Genomic DNA, 19907 nt, shown 5'->3' with positions numbered 1-19907 from the left:
GAATACCATCAGAGAGTATGGAATTCTGAAATCTGAGATCTTGTTCCTAATAGTTCACAGATTTTAGGGATAAGGAAACAGGAGGAATATTTACCTACCAGCAGTGACTCTTTGAGTTATTACAAAATTCATTTTTATACTTGGCTTCAAGTAGTCAGTTAGCAGTCATTAAATTTCTGTTGCATAATTTATCAATAGAAATTCAGTTTATAAAATCAGTGAAGGGAACCTTTAAAGAAATCCTGGGATCTTGACATCTGGTAAAAAGAAAATCTATCCTTGAGATACACAACTCCTACCTCTTCTTCCTGCATTATTCCTTCTTAGGCAATCCTCAAATTCTCTTTTAAATTCTAAGATTCCCTTTTCTCTTAAAAGCTTTGAATTATGTCTGAAAATGTGTCTGGAAAAAGGGTTTCAAAGATTTGAGCAAATGTGAAAAAATTCACTTAAAAGATTGACTCTAACCCAGAAGAATTTAGGGACAAAACAGTTTTTTTAAGATATTGCTGTGGTTAGCAGGAGCTAAGAAAGAGTACAGACAGTTGGGACAGTTATAATCCATTTATCTACTAAGGGGATTAACAGAAGCAGCAGTAGGGGAATAAGGAACATAAAGAGAGGTAGAGGAGCATGAGAGGTTATTTAGAGAATGACTCTTCCCAAGACCAGGCTAGCTTCCCAAAGGAAAACGAGCAGCTGTACTGATTGAACTTTTAAAGGTGCAGGTTGATGTGTTAATTAGGGATATGGTGATGAGGGCAGTAGCTGAGCAGAAGAGGTAATTAGGAATGGGTAGATGAGGGGTGGTAACTCAAAGAATTAATCCTTCCTGGCTAGGGTGGGCTATCCATTGTTTGTTGATAGGAGGTTTGTCTTGTACCTGAAGTCAAGGCCAATGGGATGGGAGGGGGTAAGTGTCAAGTGTTAATGTAAGGAACTTGGTCAGTGCAGACAGAACAGGTTAATTATGGGACATAATTTTTCTTTTTAGGTTTTTGCAAGGCAAATGGGGTTAAGTGGCTTGCCCAAGGCCACACAGCTAGGTAATTATTAAATGTATGAGGCTGGATTTGAACTCAGGTACTCCTGATTCCAGGGCCAGAGCTCTGTCCACCAGCCACCTAGCTGCCCCTGGGACATAGTTCTTTTAGCATTTCCTCTACTTTAATGTGATTTTTTTCTTCTACTGAATAAACATTTTTGAAATGTCCAAGGTTCATCTATTATTATAAACCTTCTACTGTTGAGAATGGTTGGTTCTTGTCCTTCTTTATGAAAGACCAAAACGGACATCACTATTTACAGTGTGTCTGACTGATCAGACCAATATGACTTCAGAGAGCTCTACCACAGATCAGGCACAAATAGCCCATGTGAACACCTGGAGTGGGTACTCTAAATTTATGGATGTCACATTTCCTTTGAGTTGCTTCAATTCTGCATTCCTCATAGAGTCCAGCACCCTCACTGATGAGGGCACACCATGGCAGGCAGTCCTGTGCCAGTGTCTCCCATGCTGTACAATCAATTCTAATGTTTTTCAATGAGACCTTCAGGATGTCTTGGTATCGCTTCTTCCTACCTCCTTGCTTGCCCTATGTAAGTTCTCCATAAAACAGTTCTTTTGGCAAGCATATGTCTGGCATTCTAACAATGTGTCCTGTCCATCATAGTTGCACTCTCTGTAGTAATTAATGATGGAATGATCAGCAGTCTAGCTTGAGAAAGGACTTCAGTGTCTGGTATCTTCTCCTGCCAAATGATCTTTAGAATCTTCCTAAGACAATTTAAATGGAAGCAATTCAGTTTTCTAACATGGCGCTGGTAGACTGTCCAGGTTTCATAGGCATATAGCAATGAGGTCAGCACAGCAACTCTGTAATCAGTTTGTAGTCAGTCCCTCCTCTTTGGTCTTGGCTTGTAGCCTTTTCAAGTTTAAGAATTTCCCATCAGTGCCATACCTGACCTTGAGGCCATGTTTATCCTTAGTGAAGGCATTTGATAATATGGCTGAAAACATGCTAAAAAGTATGGAAACAAGTTCACATCCTTTACTCCATTGGAAAATCTCTAGAGCATTGTTCACTATCCAGAAACCAGGCATGCATACCATCATGGAACTGATGTACAATACTGATGAACTTCTCCAGGCAACCAAATTTTGACATAATTTTCCATAAGCTCTCATGACTGATGGTATCAAAGACCTTGGTCAGTTCTACAAATGTTTACAGACCTCTATTCTATTCTATTCTGTTCCTGGCATTTTTCCTAGCTTTGTCAGGCAGCAAAAGTCATATCAACTGTTCCTCTACCCTTTCTGAAGCCACACTGGTTCTCAGGGAGTTGACCATCATCTAGGTGAAGTATCAGCCTATTGAGAAGGACTCTGGCAATGACTAAAAGAGAAATACCCCTGTGATTGTCACATTCAATCCCCATTAATCTTTATAGAGATGGACAAGGGAGGTATCCTTGGATTCTTTTATTTTTTTTTAATTTTTGTTTTTTTAATTTATTTTTATTAAAGACATTATTTGAGTTTTATAATTTTCCCCCCAATCTTACTTACCTCCCCCCCCCCAGAAAGCAATGTGTCAGTCTTTACTTTGTTTCCATGTTGTATCCTGATCCAAATTGAGTGTGATGAGAGAGAAATCATATCCTTAAAGAAGAGACAAGAAGTCTAAGAGGTAACAAGATCAGACAACAAAATATCTGTTTTTTTTTTCTAAATTAAAGGGAATAGTCCTTGAACTTTGTTCAAACTCTACAGTTCCTTATCTGGATACAGATGGCCCTCTCCTTTGCAGACAGCCCAAAATTGTTCCCGCTTGTTGCACTGATGGAATGAGCAAGTCCTTCAAGGTTGATCATCACTCCCATGTTGTTGTTAGGGTGTACAGTGTTTTTCTGGTTCTGCTCATCTCACTCAGCATCAGTTCATGCAAATCCCTCCAGGCTTCCCTGAAATCCTGTCCCTCCTTGTTTCTAATAGAACAATAGTGTTCCATGACATACATATAACACAGTTTGCTAAGCCATTCCCCAATTGAAGGACATTTACTTGATTTCCAATTCAGGGCTGATCCACCCTCTGCACCCAGACTCACTGCCTGGATTCACCCAAGGGTGCTGTGGGAGACAAATCCTGAGGTAGATGTTCTTCCTTCTGGCTTTTCTTTCTGGGTTTTGTGGGTCAGATTTCTGTTAAGACCTTTGTTTCGTATGATAGATGGGGAAAGATCAGGAGACTTTAGAACTGTGCCTGTCTTCTCTCCACCATCTTAGCTGGAAGTCTGTCCTTTACTTTTGATGGAATTAAATCCTAGAAATGGATAAGATATCCTGAAATCAAACCCTGTGGAGTTCTTGTTTTTCATTTAGCAGTTTCTGTATTTCCCCATCATTTTCATCAAACCAGTCTCAGTGTTTCCGAGTGTTCTGACACTAGTGCCGTATACTAGGTCTCTGAAAGCTGCCCACTCTTTTTCTCTTCCACTGTTGCCAACTGTTCCAGTGTTGTCAACTGTGTTTTGGCTCAATTTTCCCTCCAAGTTAGCAACAAAATGTTCTGGCTCAGAGAGACCCTCTAATCTCTTGATATTAATTCTTCTAGTTTTCATATTACCTTGGTTGAATGTGAATATTTAGCTTAGAGAGGATAATCAGTCCAGCACTCTGCACCACACATTGCCTTTGTACTCTCACATCCTGTCTCTTCTTATAATCACATAGTCTAATAGATACCAATGCTTGCTATTAGGATGCATCCAGGAAGTTTTACTGTGTTTAGGTAAATGGAAGACAGTGTCTGTGATGAAAAGGTCATGAGATGAACAAGTCTTCAGTAGTAAGTGACCGTTGCTGTTGCTGTTTCCAACTTTATTCTTCCCAAGGACTCCCTGCCTTGTCTGGTAATCTGAGCCTATTCTAACAGAGAATAGCACAAACGCAGATATGGATCATATAAACTTAGCCAGAGAAGATCTAAGTGCTAGTAATATGGAGAGAGTTGAGGCATAGCTAAAGTTCTAACAGAAAGTTCCCCCTTATGAAAAATTTTCCATATGCGCTAAAAGCTCTGATTCCTTCCATAGTCTGATGATTCTGATGAATGGTTTCTGGATAATTAGTAATTAATTATTTAGACTAGTTAATAGTAAATAAAATAATGATCAGTGGTTTCTGCTGGTAGCCAAAGATATATAATAGAAACAATGAAAAACCTTAAATATTTTTTTGGAAGGGAATTCCCAGGGCAGGAGAATTCAATCCTGATTAGTGAACATTTAAATGAGGAAGTGAGCTAAAAGTCTTCAACTCCTGCTGAGAATAAGGTTTGATCATGAGAATCAACTGCCTCCAGCAATTTGGACTGGGAATCCATCTCCTCCTAGATCAATCTGGTTGGTTTTCTTTTTCATAAGCTAGGTCACCCTATATTCCAATGGAGGGGTTCAAGGACTTGGAATTATTTCCTTAGGGCAAAAATTTTAACTAGATTAGATTCTGTTTACACTCCAAACAGAAGTAGAGTCTCCTAGTTGAGTGGGTCCTGCCCAAGATATAGGAACTTGTACTTTGAGGATTGACTGACTTACTGACAATCTATGAATGAGGTAATAAAGAGCCTGGATTGAAATTAATAATGAGTTATAAATATAATAGAAAATAAATGGATGTACTTTGTCAGAGACTTTTATACTAATCTTGTGATTTGGAAATATTTTAATGTGATTAATAATATTCATTGTTTTCTTAGGGTTGAACCATGTGTTTATCCCTGGCACGAATCCAATTTGTTCATAAGTAATGATCTTTTAAATAAATCATTATGGTCTATTTGAAAGGATTTTGTTTCAAAATTTAAAATCAGTATTCATTGCATTTTGTTGTAAGCTGGTTTGTCACATGACTTTCATGCACAAATATCTCAGAAGCTAGGTGATTCAGTAGATAGGATACTAGAGTCAAAAAGGTCTGGGTTCAAAGGTGACCTCAAATACTTTGCCTGAATTTTCTTTTCTGAAAATATGGAGATATTAATACCACCTACTTGATGTTTGTCCTTCATTCTTGCAGGGAGGTAGGTGATGCCATGAAAAGCACATGAATTAGATTTGAGTGAGCGGGTGCTGTGCTGAGTCACCAGTCTTACTTTTTCCTCCAGAGTCATCTGGGTCCAGTGACCAGATGTGAATCAGGACTACTAGAGATGGTTCTGAATGTGAGGCAATCAGAGTTAAGTGACTTGCTCAAGGTCACACAGCTAGAAAGCGCCAAGTGTCTGAGACTGGATTTGAACTCCTATCCTAATTCCAAGACTAGTACTCTATCCACTGTGCCACCTAGCTGCCCCTACAGAATACTTGGAAGCTATATGGCAAATATGCCTGGGAAGACCAAGGACACTGGGAAGTAGAGGACCAATCAGTTGTGAAGGATCAAATGAAATAATAATTGTAAATTACTTAGTACACTGCCTGACACAGAATAAATACTGATAAATGCTAGATATTATTACTGTTGGTTAGGGAGTGACTCCCTCTCCCCTGCCATGGGTAAAATGCCTTGATAAACTAGACTTTCACTGCCTTAACCTGAAGGAAAGACACTAGTGAAATTTTGGTGATTTTAGAGCTCAATTATAACCAAGAGGCCCCAGCTGACTTTCTGTATCCATTTCTAATGTAAGATTCCCCTGCTAGTTGAGATGGTTTTGGAAGTAGCCTAATGATGTATGATGTTAATGGACCTTACTGTTTATGGCTTCTTTGTTTTTTCAGGTCAGGAAGTGTAAGAGTCTCCCAAGGCTGCCAGAGCTAAGTACTGCTAGGAAGAAGGAAATCCAGGAGGCTGTGGAGTGTGAGCTGGTAGCTCTGGAGCAGGACTATTTCAAGACCTGGTCCCACAGGCTGCAGAGACTCGTATTTAGAAAGGCTGAAGAGCCTGGGAATAATGGGACCTACCAAATGACCAAAATAATCCAGGTACTAAAGAAGGAAGAAACTAGCCTGGAGAAAACACTCAGAAGGTTACAGAAGGAATGTCAAGAAGAACTGGCCATTCTGGCACATGAAGTGGATGGAGTCATCTGGATCCCACCACCATATCCTAGGCAGTGAAAGGCGAAATCTCTGCCTTCTTGGTCTGGTCTCAGTTTTGAAATTTTGCCCTCTTTCAGATGTTGTGCCAGTTCATGATCATGATTGTGGAGGGAAGAATTAAACCAAGAATCTGAGCTAGAACTCAGAGGAGACTAGAGCTATCTTTTGCCAGCCACTAATCGCTTCTTTTGTAGTTATCTCTGTCTCTTTGTGCTTCTCTCCCTAGGCTACCTTTTTGTTTACAACTTTCCAAGCATAGTGATCACTCTCCACTGGAGGATCTCCAGTTCTAGGAGTTCTGCCTGCTCATAGCTTTAACCCATTAGTTCTAGCTCTCACCTTTGGGGCCAAACAAATAGTACTAACATTTCTTCCCTATGAGGGTCTTTTAGGTATATGTAGACGTGATCATGTCTACTCCATGGCTTCTCTGGATAAGCATACCTAATTCCTTCAGTTTATCCTTCTATATGGTTTCCAAGAATTTAGTTGCTTCCACATCCCTGTCACAATCTGGACTTGTGTAATTTTTGTCTATACCTTCTTAAAATGTAGTATCAGAATACTTCAGATGTGGGTTTGACCTGGGCAGACCAGGACTATGTCCTTGCCTTGTATTACATCTGGCATTTAAGGCCCTCTACAATATGATTCTAAACTACCTTTCTAGCCTTAAACTCCCTTTAATGTAGTTTATGCTCTAGCCAGAAGTTGTTCCCATGCTCAAAGTTTCATTTTTCTTCTCCAACTCCATTTTATATATTTCCATTAGCTGTTCCTTCATCCCTGGAATGCTCTACTTCCTCATCTTCATCTTTTTGCACACTGATCATCTTTCAAGACTCAGCTCCTACATGTAACCCTCAGCAGTTAGTTGGTGCAGTGGATAGAGTACCAGCCCTTGGAGTCAGGATTATCTGAGTTCAAATCAGCCCTCAGACACTTGATCCTTACTAGCTGTGTGACCCTGGGCTAGTCACTTTACCCTGATTACCTTACATCCAGGGCCATCGCCACTTGTCCTGTTCTCTGACTACTGGACCCAGGTGACTCTGGAAGAGAAAATAAGACTGATGACTTAGCATAGCATCCTCTCACTCAGATCCAATTCATGTGTAGGTCATGGCATCATTTCTCTGATGTTGTGGTCTTCTTCGAGAATAAAGGTCAAACATCATTCATAGGGTGCTGTATGAATCTCCTTTGTGTTCCCATCATTTTCTACTTTGTATCTTTTATCTTTTTCCCCATCCTCCTATAGACTGTAAGTTCCTTGAGAGCACAGATTGTCATTTTTTAGATTTGCATTCTCAATTACTTGGGTGTTTTAGGTTCTTAATAGATGTTTGTTGAATTGAATTGATTTTACTTCCATAATTGGTAGACCTACTAAATAGAATAGGATAAAGTACAGGTGCCTGGGAAATTGTAACCTAACTTATCTTTCGATATTAATTGCCATTTGGTAATTCAACCAGTTCCTAAGCCACTCTTAACTATGCTGTTGGGAAAGATTAGAACATAACCAGGAAGGGGTCTACTGAGTGCCAGTAGTTAACTTTAGCTAATTTCACCAAAAAGGTATGGGAAAGGTATGGTTCAAATTGAATCCAAGTGGGTAAACAGAAAGCTAGGTCAAGGTTACTTGGAACATGGTCAGGAAAACACCATACACTAGCAGAATGAAATGTCAGTAACTATCTTTCAGCCAGACAGTATTGCTTATGTAGTTATGTGCCTGAACTTCATTATCTATCAGTACCTGGCAAATAGTAGACAATAAATTCTTGTCATTCACTGATCTTGGGTGCTTGCATGAGAGATTGTCAGTTGTGTTGCTATAACCTTAATATAACATGTCTGTTTCATTCATTCATCTATAATTTTTCTCAAGGAAATGAAATATTGGCATAATTTTTTTTGATAAACTCATGATTTGTAGTGATTCTTAAGACTTTTATAATCAAAGCTTCAGAGAGGCTAAATTACTCTCTCCTGGTCATATAGCTGTAACTAGAAGGTTTTAGAACTTAGATTCTCATTTCAGGCTTAGTGCTAATTCAACTGAACTCCTTTATAGCTAATTCTACTACTTTATAAAGAACCAAACTTAAGTTCATTGATAGTTTGAAAAATTAAATTCCTTTTTCTCTGAACAAAAGAACTTTGTACATGTCTCATTCTTCAGGACCTTTTGTTTTCTTTCTTTTTTTTAAATTTTATTTTTCCAATTACGTGCAAAGGTAATGTTCAGCATTCATCCATTTGCAAATTTGAGTTCCACATTTTTCTACCATGCTCCCATCCGTCCCCCTTCCCCATGGAGGTGAACAATCTGGCAAAACATATACAATTGTGTTTAACATATTTCCATATAAGTCATGTTGTGAAAGAGGAATTAGAACTAAGGGGGAAAAAAACCATGAGAAAGAAAGAAAACCATAAAAGAAGTTTTAAAAAGTGAATATAGTATACTCTGCATTCAGAATTCATAATTTTCCTCTGGATGTGGATGACATTTTCCTCATCAGGCCTCTCAGGATTGTCCTTGATCACTGAATTGCTAAGAAGAGCTGCATCCATCATAGTTGATCATTTCATAGTGCTTTTTTTTTTCTTTTTGCAAGGCAATGGGGTTAAGTGACTTGCCCAAAGTCTCACAGCTAGGTAATTATTAAGTGTCTAAGGCTGGATTTGAACTCAGGTCCTCCTGACTTCAGGGCTGGTGCTTTATCCACTGCACCACTTAGCTGCCCCCATTTCATATTGTTTTAATGTGTACAATGCTCTCTTTGTTCTGCTCACTTCACTTAACACCAGTTCATGCAAGTCCTTCCATGCTTCTCTAAAGTCTGACTGTTCATGATTTCTTTCTTTCTTTTTGCAAGGCAAATGGGGTTAAGTGGCTTTCTCAAGGCCATACAAACCTGCCCAAGGCCACACATCATGATTTCTTATAGAACAATTTATATAACATATTCCATAACTTGTTTAGGTATTCCCCAATTGATAGGCCTTCCCTCAGTTTTCAAAAAATGATTTAATTTATTTTGAGTTTTACAAATTTACCCCATTCTTGCTTCCTTCCCCCAACCCCCCAAAGAAGACAGTCTGTTAGTCTTTACATTATTTCCATGGTATGCATTGATCTAAGTTGAATGTGATGAGAGAGAAATCATATCCTTAAGGAAGAAAAATAAAGTATAAGAGATAGCAAAATTGTATAATAAGATAATGTGTTGTTTTTGTTTTTTTAGATTACAGGTCTTTCTTTGGTCTTTGTTCAAATTCCACAATTCTTTCTCTGGATATAGATGGTATTCCCCATCGCAGACAGCCCAAAATTGTCCCTGGTTGTTGCACTGATTGGAATGAGCAAGTCCATCAAGCATGATGATTACCCCCCTGTTGCTGTTAGGGTGTACAATGTTTTTTGGTTCTGCTTATCTTGCTCAGCATCAGTTCATGCAAATACTTCCATGCTTCCCTGAATTCCCATTCCTCCTAGTTTCTTTCTTTTTTTGGGGGGTTAATATGACTTTATTTGTACATTACTAAAATATTCTTGTTTAAGAGTAAACATAATACCCCCTCCCCCACAAAAAAATATAGGACCTCTTGAGAAATAAAGTAAAAGAAAGAGAAAAAAATGTGTTTTGGTCTGTGTTCTGATAACATCAGCTCTGTCTCAGGTGGATCACATTCTTTATCATAAGTCCATCATAGAAGTTACTTCCATATTTGTCCACACTTGCTGTTGCTGATTGTAATTCCCTCCATCCATTCCTCCCCATTACCATATATTATATTTTCTCTTCTTTCACTCTGTCCCTCTTCTAAAATGTGCTGTAGAGTAGCTAAGTGGTTCAGCAGACAGAGCACTGGCCCTGGGGCCAAGAGGCCCCAAGCCCACATAGCACCACCCAGCCCTGTGGTCCTGGATAGGCCACCCAATCCCAGCACCTTGCAAAAAAGTAAGAAAGAAAATGCATTATATCTGACTATTCTCTCCTATGATCTATCCTCTTCTCTATCACCCACATCCCCACTCCCTGTTCCCCTTCTCTCCTTTTTACTCTAGATGTCTATACCCTATTGAGTGTGCATGCTGTTTAGTCTCTGAGCCATTTCTGATGAGAGTGAAGGTTCCCTTGTTCCCCTTCCCCTTCCACCCTTCCATATCATTGCAAAAAAAAATTTTATATGAAATATGTTAGCCTATTCTACCTCTCCTCTCTCTTACTCTCAGGACATTTCCCTTTTAGCCATTGACTCCATTTTTACAATATATTTTATCTTCAAATTCAGCTCTCTCCTGTGCTTCATCTATAAAAGCTTCTACCTGCTCTGTTAAATGAGAACGTTCATAAGAGTATTATCAGTATCATTTTTTCTATGCAGAAATACATGCAGTTCATCATTAAGTTCTTCATAATTTATCCTTCTCCACTCTCTATGCTTCATGTGAGTCTTTTTTTAATTTATTTTTTTATTCTCATTTTGTACAAATTTTTTTTACATTAATAAAATATTCTTGTTTACAAGTAAACAAAATACCCCTCCCCCCATGAATATAGATAGACTTGCTTGGGTGAAAAAAGTAAAGGGGAGAGAAAATTAAAATAAAAAAAAATAATAGTAATAAATTGTAGGTATGGCCAGGTGGCGCAATGGACGAAGCACCAGCCCTGGAGCCAGGAACACCCGAGACCATATCCAACCTTGTAAACCCAACAATCACCCAGCCGTGTGACATGCAAGCCACCAGATCCCCACTGCCCTGCAAAAAACCAAAAAGAAAAAAAAAGACCCCAAATAAAATAAAACAGTAATAGTAGGGGTGGCTGGGTGGCAGACAGAGCATTGGCCCTTGAGCCAGGAGCACCTGGGTCCAAATCCGGCCCCAGACACCCAAAGATCACCCTGCTATGTGGCCCCAGGCAAGCCACCGAGCCCCACTTGCCCCGCACCCTCCCCCAACTAATAATAACAAAAAAATGTGCTTCAGTCTTTGTTCCAACACCAACAACTCTGTCACAGGTGGATCACATTCTTTATGATAAGTCCATTACAAAAGTCACTTCCATATTTTTCCAACGTTGCCATTGCTGATCGCAACTCCCTCCTTTCTTATTTCTCCACTACCATAAACTATATTTTCTCGCTCCTTTCACTCTGACTCTGCTGTAGGGTCGCTGAGTGGCGCAGCAGACAGATCCCTGGTCCTGGGGCCAAGAAGCCCTGAGCCCCCATACCACCCCTTAGGCCCAGAATCCACCTGGCCCTATGGTCCTGAGCAGGCCTTCCAATACCAGCCCCTTGCAAGAAGTAAAAAAGAAAATGTGTCATATCTGACCACTCTCCCCCCATGGTCCATCCTCTCCTCCTTTATGCACATCCCCACCCCTTCCCCCTGCTCTCCCCTCCTTCTTATTCTAGATGTCTATACCCCATTGAGTATATTTGCTGTTTCCTCTCCTAACCACCTCTGATGAGAGCAAAGGTTCCCTCATTCCCCCTTGCCTCCCCCCTTCCATATCATTGCAATAGCTCATTGTAATAAAAAAAAATCTTATTATGTGAAATATCTTGGACTATTCCCCCTCTCCTTTCTCTTTCTCCCATTCCATTTCCCTTTTTTTCTATTGACTCCATTTTTACACCATATTTTATCTTCGAATTCAGCTTTCTCCTTTGCTTCAACTATAAAAGCTCCCTCTACCTGCTCTATTAACTGGGAAGGTTCATATGAGTATTATCAGTGTCATTTTTCTATGCAGGAATACATGCAGTTCATCCTCATTAAGCCCCTCATATTTCCCCCCCTCTCCTCCAATCTCCATGCTTCACCTGAGTCCTGTATCTGAAGATCAAACCTTCTATTTAGCTCTGGCCATTCCAAAAGGAACATTTGAAATTCCCCTGGTTCATTGAAAGTCCATCTTTTTCCCTGGAAGAGGATGTTCAGTTTTGCTGGGTAGTTGATTCTTGGTTGCATTCTGAGCTCTTTTGCCTAAGCCCTATGAGCCTTTAATGTAGTTGCTGCTAAGTCCTGTGTGATCCTGACTGCAGTTCCACAATACTTGAATTGTGTCCTTCTGGCTGCTTGTAATATTTCCTCTTTGACTTGGGAGTTCTGGAACTTGGCTATAATATTTTTGGGGGTTGTTTTTTTTGGATCTCATTCTGAGGAGAGATCAGTGGATTCTCTTCATTTTCTATTTTGCCCTCTGCTTCTAGGAGATCAGGGCAATTTTCCTGTAGGAGTTCTCTAAAAATGAGGTCAAGGCTCTTTTCCTGATCATGACTTTCAGGTATTCCAATAGTTTTTAAATTATCTTTCCTGATTCTGTTTTCCAGATCAGTTGTTTTTTCAATGAGATGTTTCACATTTTCTTCTAATTTTTCATTCTTCTGGTATTGAAATATTTCTTGCAAAGCCATCAGTTTTCTTTAGCTCCATTCTACATCTGAAGGATTTGTTTTCCTCAGAGAGCTTTCTTATCTCTATTTCCATCTGGCCAATTCTGCTTTTTAAAGCATTCTTTTCATTCTTCTCATCAATAATTTTTTTGATCTGTTTTATCCATTTGACCTAAGCTGATTTTTAACATGTTATTTTCTTCAGTATTTTCTTTTTGTATCTCCTTGACTAAGCTGCTGACTTTGTTTTCATGTTTTTCCTTCATCTCTCATTTCTTTTTCCCATTACTTGATTTTCAAAATTTTTTTTGAGCTCTGTCAGCCTGAGCCCAACTTCTATTTTTCTTGGAGTCTTTAGATGCAGAAGCTTGTACTTCCTCATATTCAGATTGAGTATTTTGATCCTCCTTGGAATCACAGACAAAGTGTTTGTCAATGGTTAGGTTCTTTTTTTTCTGCTTACTCATTTCACTAGCCTGTGGCTGGTTTTGGGGTGCTTCCTGAGCTTTTGAGTTTTTATTGAGACATCCCCACAAGGACCTCAGTATGTGAGGCTCTGACTGCTCTCCTGGTCTGTGAATGACTACAAGTGCACCTCTCTGCCATGGGGCTGAGTGGGGGAGGTTCCTGTTCTATTGGGGGCGCCTAGACTGTGATCAAGATCTGAATGTGGTCAGAGCCCCAGAGTCATATTTCAGGGACAAAGGACAGACTTCAAAAGTCTTCCTCCTCTCCATCCTCCTCTCCCTTACCTTTGGTGGGCAGAGCACTTAGGGTGCAGCTGCCTAGAGGCTCCTGCTTGCCTGCTTCCATTTCCTGGATCTGGGCTGCCGGCTGTTCTAAGTATCATGCCTGCACTCAGGGCTTGGGCTTTGCACTTGTTCTGGCAGAGGTTTCCCTGCTGATCTTCCAAGTTGTGCTTGGTTCACCCTGGGGTGCAGGTCAGAAAACTGCTGCTGTTAGGAGGCTGAAATTTCTTCACTGTGACTGGGCTGCCCCTCTAACCCTGTGGAACAGATTTTTTCCACTATATTCCAGGTTACCTTGGGATAGAATACTGCCTCACTGGATCTTTCTGTGGGTTATTTCTCTTGAAAATTTAGAGTCATAATTTTAAGATTTTTGAAATATTTTGGAGAGAGCACCTAGGAGAGGCTCTTTTCCTGCTGCCATCTTGGCTCCATTCACGCCCCCACCCCAGTTTTCAATTCTTTGCTACTACTAAAAGAGCTACTATAAAAATTTTTGTGCATTTGGAACTTTTCCCATTTTTTATGATCTCTTAGGGATATAGACCTAGTAAGTGTATTTCTGGATCAAAGGGTATGCATAGTTTGATTAAATTTTGGCTGTAGTTCCAAATTGTTCTTCAGAATGGTTGGATCAATTCACAACTCAACCAAGTGTGTATTAGTGTCCAAATTTTCCCATATCCTTTCTAACATTGATCATTTTCCTTTTTTGTCATCTTAGTAAATTTGATAGGTGTGAGATGGTACTTCAAAGTTGTTTTAATTTCCATTTTCTAATCAATAATGATTTGGAGCAGTTTTTCATATGACCATCAATAGGTTTAATTTTTTCAAATGAAAACTACCTGTTTATATTCTTTGACCATTTATCAATTCGAGAATGACTTAGAAATGTCTAATAAATTTGATTCAGTTCTCTATATATATTTGAGAAATGAAGCCTTTGTCAGAAGCCTTTATTACTAGCTGTAAAAATTGTTTCCAAGCTTTCTGTATTCCTTCTAGTTCTTGGCTCTATTGGTTTTATTTGTAGAAAAACTTTTAATTTAATGTAGTTGAAATCCATTTTGCAATTTATAATGTTCTTTACCTCTTTTTTGATCATAAATTTCCCTCTTCATAAATCTAAAAGAATATTTCTTGTTTTCTTCATTGGTTTATGATATCACCCTTTTATGTCTAAATCCTGTACCTATTTCAACCTTATTTTGGTACAGAGTGTGAGATGTGGAACTGAGATTAGTTTTTGCCATACTATTTTCCAGTTTTCCTGGCAGTTTTGTTGCATAGTGAGTTCTTAACCCAGAAGCTAGTGAATTTGGGTTTATCAAAGAATTAAATTGCTATTGTCATTTATTACTGTTTCTTTTGTACCTAATCTAATCCACTGATCCACTTCTCTCTTTTTTCCCCAATTGTCTCCTTTTATTATTTATTTATTTATTTATTTTTGAATTTTACAATTTTTCACATAATCTCGCTTCCCTCACTTCTCTATTTCATAACCCAGTATCAGACAGTTTAATGACTGCAATTTTATAATATAGTTTTAGATCTAGTACAGCTAGGCCACCTTCCTTTACATTTTTTCCATTAATTCCCTTGATATGTTTGACCTTTTGTTGCTCCAGGTAATTGTTACTATTTTTCTAGCTCTGTAAAATAGTTATTTGATAATTTGATTGGTATGGCGATGAATAAGTAATTTAATTTGTGTAGAATTGTCATTTTTATTATATTAGTTTGACCTAACTGTGAGCAAATGACATTTGTACAATTATTTAGATTTGACTTTATTTTTGTGAAAAGTATTTTATAATTGTATTCATATAATTTCTGGTTTGTCTTGAGAGATAGATTTCCAAGTATTTTATGTTGTTTATAATTACTTTAAATGGAATTCTCTTTTTATCTCTTGGTCTTGGACTTTATTGGTAATATGTAGAAATACTGATGATTTGAGATTTCTTTTTTATCCTGCTTTTTTGCTGAAGTTGTTAATTGTTTCAAGTAGTTTTTTTCCTTTTTTTAAATTAATTTTTATTTTTATTTAAGGCAGTGGGGTTTGAGTGACTTGCCCAAGGTCACACAGCTAGGCAATTTTTAAGTCTCTGTGATTAGACTTGAACTCAGGTTCTCCTGACTCCAGGGCCGGTGCTCCATCCACTGTGTCACTCAGTTGCCCCCTCTCAAGTTAATTGATTTTCTAGGGTTCTCAAAGTATACCATCATATCATCTGCAAACAGTGAGAGTTTTGATTCCTCATTACCTATTCTAATTCCTTCAGTTTTTTTCCTTCTCTTACTGCTAGAGCTAACATTTCTATTACTATATTGAATAGTAATGGTGAATGGGCAACCTTGTTTCACCCTTGATCTTATTGGAAATGCTGCTAGTCTATCTCCATTACAGATAATTCTTATTGATAGTTTTAAGGAAAACTCCATTTATTCCTATATGATGTTTTTAATAAAAATGTATTCTGAAATAGTCTTTTTCAGCATCTATTGAGATAATCATGATATCTCTTAAATTTGTTATTGATATGGTCAATTATATTGATTTGTTTCCTAATATTGATATATCTCTGTATACTTGGAATAAATTCTACCTGATATGGTGTATTATCCTTGTAAAAATTTGAAATCTCTTTGCTAAAATTTTTATTTAAAATTTTTTGCATCAGTATTCATTAGTCTATAATTTTCTTTGTCTATTTGACTCTTCCTAATTTAGGTTAAAGTACAAAATTGCTGTCATAAAAGAAATTTGGCAGAACTCCTTTTTTACCTATTTTAAAAAATAGTTTATGTATAGAATTGGAATTAATTGTTCCTTAAGTATTTGGTAGAATTCACTGTGAATCCATCTGTCCCTGGGGTTTTTCCTTGGGATTTAAATTTTTAAAATATTCTTAAATTTCTTTTTTCTGAAATGGGATCATTTCCTCATCTGTTAATTTGGGTAACTTATATTTTTGTAAATATTTGTAAATATTCATCCATTTCATTTATGTTCAGATTTATTGGCATACAGTTGGACAAAATGTCTCCAAATTATTACTTTAATTTCCTCCTCATTGATGATGAGTTCACCCTTTTCATTTTTGATACTGGGTAATTTGATTTTCTTTGTTTTTTTTTCCATAAAATCAGTTCTTGGTTTTATTTATTAATCAATAGTTTTCTTACTTTCAATTTTATTAATTTCTCCTTTGATTTTCAGAATTTCTAATTTGGTATTTAATTGGGATCTTTAATTTGTTCTAGTTGTATGTCCACTTAATCAAACTCCTCTTTCTCTATTTTAGTCATATAAGCATTTAGAGATATAAATTTCCCCTAATAAATGTTTTGGTTGCATCCCACACATTTTGGTAAGATGTCTCATTGTAATTCCCTTGGATGAAATTGTTGATTATTTCAGTGATTGGTTGTTTGATCCACTCATTCTTTAAAATTAGGTTATTTAGTTTCCAATAATTTTTAGTCTATTTTTCCATGACCCCTTATGACATATAATTTTTATTGCATAATGATCAGAAAATGATGCATGTAATATTTCTGCCTCTCTGAATTTGATTATTAGTTTTTTTTATGCCCCAGTACATGGTCAGTTTTTGTGTGGGTGCCATGTTTTACAGAGATAAAGGTATATTTTAAGGGGCGGCTAGGTGGTGTAGTGGATAAAGCACCGGCCCTGGAGTCAAGAGTACCTGGGTTCAAATCTGGTCTCAGACACTTAATAATAACCTAGCTGTGTGGCCTTGGGCAAGCCACTTAACCCCATTTGCCTTGCAAAAAAAAAATAAAAAGGTATATATTTTTTCCTATCTCTATTCAATTTTCTCTAGAGGTTTATCATATCTATGTTTTCTAAATTTATATTCATCTTCTTTTCTTGTGTTTATTTTGTGTTTATATTTATCTAATTTTGAGAGAGGGAGGTTGAGCTCTCCTATTTTTTTTTAATTTTTACTTGGCAATGAGGTTAAGTGACTTGCCCAAGGTCACACAGCTAAGTATTAAGTGTCTGAGGCTGGATTTGAACTCATTTCCTCCTGACTCCAGGACTGGTCTCTATCCAGCTTCCCCACTATTATAGTTTTCCTGTCTTTGTCTTCTTTTAACTCATCTAGCTTTTTCTCTTAGAATTTGGTTGCTATACCACCTGGTACATACATGTTTAATATTGATATTGCTTTATTGCCTCCTTTTGATGAGATCTGTTTTTTGCCTTTGCTTTGTGTGATATCAGGATTGCTACTCCTGCTTTTTCTACTTCAACTGAAGAATAATGTATTTTGTTCCAGGCTTCAAATGTGTTTCTTATAAACAACATATTGTAGGCTTCTGGATTAATCTATTCTACTCTCTGCTTCCATTTTATGGGAAAGTTCATCCCATTTACATTTACAATTATAATTATTCACTCTGTATTTCCCTCTATGCTCTCTTACCCTATTTATATTTTTCTTTTTCTTTCCCCTCATTCTTCCTCACTAGTGCTTTGCTTCTGTTTGTTGTTTCTTGTTCAACCCTTCTTTCTATCGACCCATTTCCCTTTTCTTCTCCCTTTCCCCTTCTTTTTTACCCAGATGAGACAGAGCTTTTCTGAGGTTCCTCTTGAGATATCTTGAGTTGAGAACTTGTTTCACTTTTTTTTTTGTGGGATCTGAAGCTTCAGGGTCTGTGTAGGAGTTTCATTTAAATTTTTTTTTGAGAAAAGCTGTAATAGTTTCCTAGCTTCTTCCCTCCAACTTGGAAATCGCCTTCACTTTTTGTTTTGTATCACTTTTTAGAGATCATGGAAAATCACCTAATGATAATAATAACTAACCAATAAGAGGAAATAATGGTAAAGAGAGAGCCATTTCAATGTTTCTCATGATTATTGAACTTACTTAGGTCAGATAGGCAATCTTAAAAGTGAAAATTCATAGGATCATAGACTATATCTGGAAAGGAACTTATAGGTCAACTGGTATATACCATCATTTTAGATAAGGATAGTGAGATACAAAGAGTAAATCAATACATTTGTTAAATACCTGATATGTGTCAGCTTTTGTTAAATGTTGGGTCAAATCAAATAGGAAGGATTGGTGGATTCTCTCCATTTCTATTTTTGCCCTCTGCTTCTAGGATATCAGGGCAATTTTCCTGTAGTAATTCTTTGAAAATGATGTCAAGGCTCTTTTACTGATCATGACTTTCAGGTATTCCAATAATTTTTAAATTATCTTTCCTAAATCTGTTTTCCATATCAGTTTTTCTGAAATCTGCTGGCTTAATCTTTCTTATAGTACAATATTATTACATCACATTCTTAAACCACAGTTTGTTTGGCCATTTTCCAATTGATGGGCATTCCCTCAATTTCCAATTCTTTGTCACAACAAAAACAGCTGCTTTTACTTTTTTTTTATGATCTCTTGGGATTCAGAGAGGTTTTGCTGAATCAACTCCACAATCAGTGCATTAGTGTCCTAGTTTTCTCATATCCTCTCAACATTTATCCTTTCCTTTTCTGTCATGTTAGCTGATGTGATAGGTGATACTTTAGAAATGCTTTAATTTTTATTTCTCTAATAGTAATTTAGAGCATTTTTTGTATGACATGATAGCTTTTTTTTCTTCATCTGAAAACTGCTTTTAACCATTTATTATTTGGGAAGTTACTTTTGCCATAAAGGAAGAAACTATAAGCCAATTAGGAGAGCAAGGAATAGTTAACCTTTCAAATAATTTTGGTAAAGATAAAAAGGTTTTGCATAAACCAAGACTAATACAACCAATATTAGAAGGAACTCAGAGGGGTGGCTAGGTGGTGCAGTGGGTAGAGCACTGGCCCTGGAGTCAGGAGTAACCTGAGTTCAAATGCGGCCTCAGACACTTAATAGTTACCTAGTTGTATGGCCTTGGGCAAGCTACTTGACCCCATTTGCTTTGCAAAAAGAAAAAAAAAATCTTAAAAAAAAGAAGGAACTCAGAAATCTAGAAACAAGTTTTTTACCACCAGCATTTCAGATAAAGCTCTCATTTCTTAAATAGATGGAGAACTGAATCAAATTTATAGGACTACAAGTCTTTCTCCAACTGATAAATGGTCAAAGGATAAGGAAAAGGAATTTCCTCAGATGAGGAAATTCAAGCTATTGATAGTCTTGAAAAAATTCTCCAAATCATTGATTAGAGAAATGCAAATTAAAATAACTCTGAGGTACCATTTCCCATCTATCAAATTGGCTAAGATGACAATAAAGGAAAATGATCAATGTTGGAAAAGATGTGGGAAAATTAGGACACTGATGTACTTTTGGTTGAATTGTGAACTGATCCAACCGTTCTGGAGAGCAATCTGGAACTATGCCCAAAGGTCAATAAAATTATGTATATCCTTTGATCCACTATACCATTTCTTCAGTCTTTTTTTTTTTTTGGACTTCCTTTTCTAAGCTGTTGACTCTTTTTTTTCATAATTCTCCTGTATTACACTTACTTCTTTTCCCAGTTTCTCTTCTACCTCTCTTACTTGATTTTTAAAATTCTTTTTGAGCTCTTCCAAGAGGACTTTTTGGACTTCAGACCAATTCATATTCCCCTTTGAGGCTTCACA

General features: G+C 37.3%; 1 protein-coding gene across 4 annotated transcripts in view; it reads left to right on the top strand.

The window, feature by feature from the left end:
• The window catches only part of TEDC1 (tubulin epsilon and delta complex 1), a 77006-nt gene extending 65236 nt beyond the window's left edge, over positions 1 to 11770 (top strand). Inside the window, exon 7 of one of the 4 annotated variants that reach the window (XM_074213306.1) lies at positions 5793 to 11770. In XM_074213306.1, the coding sequence (XP_074069407.1) occupies positions 5793 to 6131 (339 nt within the window). In that variant the 3' untranslated portion in view covers positions 6132 to 11770. The remainder of the gene's footprint in view (positions 1 to 5792) is intronic. The other 3 variants (XM_074213307.1, XM_074213305.1, XM_074213304.1) reach the window with 3 other exon arrangements.
• Positions 11771 to 19907: the final 8137 nt, after the last annotated feature.

This window comes from Macrotis lagotis, chromosome 1 (genome assembly GCF_037893015.1).
Source record: "Macrotis lagotis isolate mMagLag1 chromosome 1, bilby.v1.9.chrom.fasta, whole genome shotgun sequence".
NCBI classification, from domain to species: domain Eukaryota; kingdom Metazoa; phylum Chordata; class Mammalia; order Peramelemorphia; family Peramelidae; genus Macrotis; species Macrotis lagotis.
This window is presented reverse-complemented; position numbering and strand designations above follow the sequence as displayed.